The following is a 2,251-nucleotide window of genomic DNA, read 5'->3' on the forward strand; positions in this document are numbered from 1 at the left end:
AATAACAATCATATCTAGATTTTTTATCATTAAAATAAAATTTTAAAATAACAATTATAATTTACAATCCAATCATAATCAATTTTAAAAACTATAATAAAAACATTTTGAACAAAGTATTGAAATAAATTTTAAAAAAATACATATACCAAAAAATCTAAAAAATATTAATGAGAAATGTTTCTTGGATTCAAATGCAAGAGATTTGTTTTTAATATATTTTTAGGTTAAAGACATCAGATATTTATAATCCATACTGATTAGTGAGTGTTGTTTCTAGATTCAAGTATGTGAGATTTTTTTCAATTGAATTGAGAAACTACACTTAGTAATCAATATTAATTGTGAAAATATATTTTTAGGTTAAAGATATTAGATATCTATAGTCCATTCTAATTAGTGAGTGTTGTTTCTAGATTCAAGTATGTGCGATTTTTTTTCAATTGAATTGAGAAATAACATTTATTAATTAATATTAATTGTAAAAATCTGATATCTTTAACCTAAAAATATATTAAAAAACATATAATAAAAGCATCAAAATAAAATAATATAAAAGAAAAGATGGAAAATATGTCGTCTTTCTAGCTTTTTACAAATAATTAAATAAAAAATAGGGAAAAAAGCAATTGGTTGTCTTCCACAAGAAGAGAAGGAAAAAAACGACGCCTACACGAATCCCTAGAAATATTATTTTAAAAGAAAGCAGACATAACGTATTTTCAACTTCAATCAATCATGCACCTCCTTAGAGAATAGAATTGCTTTAATAATACTATACAATCCCACTCTAAAATCAGATTTACTCATAAGTACCCCGAGATCCGGTTACTGTCGACTTTCAACTCGCGATAGCCGGTCAGAAGGTTCGTAAATGAAGACGAGCTCAGAAATTCAAGGCAGTTTAGCAGGTAAAAATATTTCAGGATATTGTGAATATGAGAGTGACGTTTGACGACCCCGTTGAATTCCTGTCTGCTGAATGGACGGCAGTGATTGCTGCCACGTGGACGGTCCTAAATGTGTGCGCGTTTCAACAATAATTGCTTTTTACATGAGTTTTTCAATAAATACCCCTTGTGGTAATGACATTGTATATCATCTAGAGCTTTTTTGAGTCTTGTGATTTTGGGTATTGCAGATTTCTGTCTGGTTTTTCTGTCTGTTATTGTAGTGAAAATGTCTTGCTGTGGTGGAAATTGTGGGTGTGGTGCCAACTGCAGCTGTGGCAATGGCTGTGGGGGGTAACAAAACTTCCTCCTCATACCTTTTGTTAATGGCTTTTTTTTTCCCTCTGTATGAATTCAATGAAGAAAATTGAATTGTAGGTTTTGTTTACTTTTTAAAATGGGGATTCAATGGTTTATTGTGATTCAGGTGCAAGGCCTTCCCAGAGAAGGTTGTAGAAGCCCCTGTGTTTGCTGCCACTGCTTCTGACATGGAGTAAGTTCTTTTATCTGTTTTTTTTTTATATACCCAATGATCTTTAGATTTGAATATGATTTTAAGTCGGTACTGAACTGTGGATTTTGTGATTGAAAATGCAGGTGTTATGAAGAAATGAGTGTGGCAGGGGAGAATGGATGTAAGTGTGCAGGTGGGTGTAAGTGTGGAGATAGCTGCACCTGCAACCCTTGCAACTGCAAATGATGAATAAAACTATATGTGGTCATCACCCTAAAGTCTGTGTGACAACTTTATCATGTAATAGTTGAAAATTTGTGTGTGATAAATAAACTATGCTGTTGTACTGATATATATGTGTGGAAGGGTTGTTTAAGACAGATATAAGTTCCATGTCATAAATGATGACCTGCTTGTATGGGAGTTGTGTAGACAAGCAAATCTGTATGTGGGTTTTAGATTAATGGAATTAATGCTGATCTGTCGTAAAGTTTCTTAATAATTAGCATCATGGATTCTGCCTTTTACATGACTTTCACTGATAATTTTTGTCTTGATTGCTGGTTGTGAAGTAAAAGATAATATGTACAATACCCTGGAAATAGGAATATCTATGTCAAGGAAGTAACCCAAATTGAAAAATAATAATAATAATAATAATTGAAAGTGCATTTTTAAAATTTGATGAAAATCATCTCTCCAAATTTAGCACATGCAAAATATCAATCAAGTAATTGGATGGTTGTGAACGTTGCTCTTATCACTCCATATTGATGAAAGTTATATGTGATACGTTTATTATTTAAGGTGCTTAAGTTTGTAGTTAATAATCTTCTTGTATTGACTC

The 2,251-nt window shown here is 31.3% G+C and overlaps 1 protein-coding gene across 1 annotated transcript; it reads left to right on the plus strand.

Annotated features, from left to right (window-relative positions):
- The first annotated feature begins 1,087 nt into the window (after positions 1-1,087).
- Positions 1,088-1,931, plus strand: LOC131029431 (metallothionein type 2b). Its single transcript, XM_057959903.2, has 3 exons — positions 1,088-1,244; positions 1,378-1,443; positions 1,548-1,931. The coding sequence occupies exons 1-3, from the start codon at positions 1,180-1,182 to the stop codon at positions 1,648-1,650; spliced, it is 234 nt and encodes a 77-aa protein (XP_057815886.1). The 5' UTR covers positions 1,088-1,179; the 3' UTR covers positions 1,651-1,931.
- Positions 1,932-2,251: the final 320 nt, after the last annotated feature.

Source organism: Cryptomeria japonica, chromosome 4 (genome assembly GCF_030272615.1).
Source record: "Cryptomeria japonica chromosome 4, Sugi_1.0, whole genome shotgun sequence".
In the NCBI taxonomy this organism is placed as follows: Eukaryota; Viridiplantae; Streptophyta; class Pinopsida; order Cupressales; family Cupressaceae; genus Cryptomeria; species Cryptomeria japonica.

Coding starts and splice junctions, on each gene's coding strand:
- LOC131029431 (XM_057959903.2), top strand. CDS start 1,180: ATGTCTTGCTGTGGTGGAAATTGTGGGTGTGGTGCCAACTGCAGCTGT. Junction 1,245..1,377: donor TGTGGCAATGGCTGTGGGGG/GTAACAAAACTT, acceptor ATTGTGATTCAG/GTGCAAGGCCTTCCCAGAGA. Junction 1,444..1,547: donor GCCACTGCTTCTGACATGGA/GTAAGTTCTTTT, acceptor TTGAAAATGCAG/GTGTTATGAAGAAATGAGTG.